At 47.8% G+C, this 3853-nt stretch overlaps 1 protein-coding gene across 1 annotated transcript in view; it reads right to left on the minus strand.

The window, feature by feature from the left end:
- The window catches only part of TREMEDRAFT_65268 (uncharacterized protein), a gene marked incomplete at both ends in the record, with an annotated part of 5424 nt that extends 1571 nt beyond the window's left edge, over positions 1-3853 (minus strand). Inside the window, 3 exons of the mRNA XM_007007386.1 lie at positions 70-2078; positions 2343-3201; positions 3333-3853. Of these exons, the coding sequence (XP_007007448.1) occupies positions 70-2078; positions 2343-3201; positions 3333-3853 (3389 nt within the window). The remainder of the gene's footprint in view (positions 1-69; positions 2079-2342; positions 3202-3332) is intronic.

Raw genomic sequence — 3853 nt, forward strand, 5'->3', positions numbered from 1 at the left:
TCCATAGGAAGAACCAAGTCATCATATTTGCCCAAAGGTTCTCCACAGTATTCTTGCATCATCATCAACACCGTTGTTTCTTTTTCAGTTGAGACGTGTGAATTGTCAGGCCCAGTTCCCGTTCCCATTTCTGATCCTGATCCTCGTCCCATCGTTTCTGTGGATTGTAATGGTTTGATTATACTACCGCTCATCATCTCTATGGCTTGTTGCGGCCTGGTCATACTACCTGTCGGTGCGTCTCTGATAGTACCACCACCCTTCATCTCTGTTGATTCCTGTCTCGAGTTGACGCTCAGGGATTCACCCGTTGTCAACTCCCACAAACCATAAAACCTCGGTACACACTGACCCTGTAGCCGAGCTAAAGGACCGCACAATACCCTGGCTTCATTCATGACGTGATGTCTGGCTTGTTCCCCAGTGTATTGAGCGTGTAACGGCGTCGATGTCAGGGTATCTGAGGATTTGGTCGGTTCAGATTCACCGGTACCATGTTCACAATGAGGTCCAATTGGATCCGGAGATTCGCAGTGGTTACTAAACTGAGAAAGGTCGCATAATTTGATAACGACCACGACGGGTGAGGTGGAATTCGGGAACCAAACGTTTGCTAAACACGTGGTGAACAACCTTCCTCTACCTAAGAGGTACGTCAAGTCGATGGTCATCGGTAATTTCGGTGTCGGTCTGGGTGGGTGTGGTAGACCTAGGTCTGTCAATTTGGACTGGGTTTGTGTGTCTTGTTCCAGATGGTGGTTCGTGTTCTTGCTCGTGATTGACACTTTTCGGAGAGATCCGAATGGGATTGAATGGGTCCTATGAATATTCGATTTTTGGTCGACATCCATATCTATCAACAAAGTCTTGTCCGTCGTCTCATCCGAATTTATCTGATCAGACTCGACCACATGACGGATGACCTTCTCTGACTCGTGGATATTCGTATTCAACTCGTTTTGATCAAACTCTTCCGCATGGTCAATATCTTGATCCATCTTTGTGTCTTTACGATACGACATGTTCATATTCAACTTTTTTGGATATGACTCTGGCTCTGATTCTGATGAATGATCAGCATCCCTATCCGACTCTGACTCTGATGAACGGTGAACATCCCTATCCGACTCATTTAGGGAAGATTCAATGACACGTCTGATATACCCCGGTAAATTCCGGAAAGGACTCTCTGGAGAATCTACCAAAGTCATGTCCGTGTTGGTGTTGGTCTTTCGGGAAGAATCAGAATCGGAAATTTGAGTGATATCGGATAACCTGTTGGGTTGACTTGTAGGATTAGGATAGATCAGGTTCCAATTTTGGACGGTCGGTGTTGTGATTTTATGAACAAGAGGTTTTACATTCAGATCTTGATGACTGAATTTGTCGTCGACATTCGAAACGCGAGGTGCTGATGATTCCTCGATGCAATCCGCTGAACTTGGAAGCAACGCTTCCGATGGATGGTCATCTTCTGCACCAGAGGGTACCGGATGATCTTTTTGTAAACCAGGAATACGAGGCGTGACCAAACCATGAGAGGTGAACAAGGTGGGAAAAGGTAGAGTGACATGAGGGATGAAATGTGTCAAAGGGTGATGATTCGAATGACTGTGGGTTCGTTGTTGTTGTTGAGTAGTATGCATTTCGTTTTCGTTACTCTGTTCCGTTTGACCTCGTCCCTCTTTACCTCTCCCAGAGACCCCAGACAACAGCGACGGGCCGGAAACGGAAGCGACCTTGGGTGGTAAAACCCATCGGAAAGGAACCTGAGATCGACCGAGATCGAGGGGGGGAATCAACATGCTTGTCACTACTTCGAGGAAAGAAGCTCTGCTAGATCGTGATGACAAGACGGTGTCCCATCGATCATCATCGACAATGTATGGATGGAAAGTTTCTCTGATGATGGGTGCGAATTCGGTTTTTATACGTTTCACATTTTCTTCCGATGGGTCACGTAGGATCAAACGGGATACTTGGATGTGTCCTTGAGAGGAAAGGACGAGTTGGACACCTGCTTCGTAGGATGATAAGAGACCGAGGGGGGTTTGGTTTTTATGGAATTGTTGGAATATCTAGGAGGGTTAGTTCGGGCTTTGAGTTGGGAGAGGACGAACAGGACGGAGAGGGAGAGGATGGAGAGGATGGAGAGGATGAAGGAGAAGAAGAAGAAGCAAGGAATTCTCAACGAATGGGGGTAAGGACGAAGCGGATAAAATTAAACAAGAACAAGACGTAGAAGAGAACAAAGTCGGAATGAATAACAAGACGAAGCAAAGGCCTCCAAGTGACAGACGAGAAGAAAGTAGTGGTAGACAAGGAGGCAAAGTAGGACCCACCTGAACGAGATACCACCTAAGAGCAGCCGAAACCACGTTGGCTTGATCATTCTCAACGTTTGGTGCAGATTTCGACGAACCGTCCCATACTCGTAGAGAAATACTATTGTTGAACGACATGAAGAAAAGGAAGACGAGGATGTCTCGGAGGGTGAGGAAAGGTTTGAATTCGATGATTCCAACCGTTTGATGAAACGTCATGGGGGGTCGTCCGTCCGGTGTGGGGGTCATGGGACGTTGACGAGAGATGTGAAAGATGCCTGTTGGAGTTGAGGTGGGGGTGAGGTGAGAAGATCCTGAAACAGGGACTGCGGTAAGGGAAGGAGCTGAAGCCGGGGAGGGTTGAAATGAAGAAACAGTTGACGAAGCAGATGTAGATGTGGAAAGAGAAATACTTGGATTTACCCCACTCAAAGCTATAAAATCTGTCGTCCCAGTCCCAACAGCCGCAGCGTAAGAGAACCTTCTATCCAACCCTTTTCCTCCTTCCTTGAAGAGATGTTTGCCTCTACTAACGACGCGATTGGCTGGAGTGAGGTAATTGTTAAAGAATTCCAGTTGGAGTGGTATCTCATCGAATGACATGACTGACCAATCCGTCGAATCGTCAGGTCTCTCGGAATACGTATCGTAATTATACCTTTGCCAATCGTTTGGATCGGTCACAGACGAGACAATGTCTTGGAAATGAGAGATATAGCGGTCGGTCCATTCGGTTCGACGGGATTCTTGTTCGATCAGAAGTCTCTGCCAATCTTGGATGAAATGGGCTTGAGAAGGGTCGGTTGGAGGGAGGGTACGGAGTTGGGTACGGAGTCGGGATATGGAGTTGAGGAGAGGAATGTCGCTGAGGGTGAAACTGCGAGTCAGGCTTACTTTGAGACGGGGTGGTTGAATGACAGGGGAGAAGGGTAAACGGAGAATCGATCAGAGCGAATGAGAGCAACAAGAGTAAGATGTCAAGAGGGATGATAAAAGAAAAGAACGCACGTCAAATGACTCAAAGAAGGGTTCATCAATCTGAAAGAGTCCCACCAAAGTTGAGACCTCTTACTCCAAGGTTTACTCGCCCCCGCAGCTGAAGTCTTTTTACGTTGAGCTCGCAGCTTGGCCGAACTGAGCTGCCTATGATCTGAAGTTTTGGGTCGTTTGCGAGGTGCTTGTTCGATATCGGATCTGTCTCTGAGATGGGATGATGAGCTCGACGTGTGGATGGGATTCATATCTCCAAGTTGACTGTTGAGGTCAGAGTCGACATCCACGTCGACATCCACGTCGACATCCACAGTGGCCGCCGTCTGATCCAACCAAAGACAAGCTTCAGAGGGGTTGAGTGGTGGTGCGACGTGTGAGTTTAGACATTGGGCGAGGGTTGAAAGACGAGCGTAGCGAGGTGGAAGAGTGGTGAGCTGATACCATCGACGAGCATGGGCATCCGGGTCGGGTTGAGGGTCATGTTGGTGTTGAGAGTGAGGGTGTTGTCGTTCTGATTGTGAAAGCGTGTTGAACAT

The sequence above is a fragment of the Tremella mesenterica genome (genome assembly GCF_000271645.1).
Source record: "Tremella mesenterica DSM 1558 unplaced genomic scaffold TREMEscaffold_13, whole genome shotgun sequence".
NCBI classification, from domain to species: domain Eukaryota; kingdom Fungi; phylum Basidiomycota; class Tremellomycetes; order Tremellales; family Tremellaceae; genus Tremella; species Tremella mesenterica.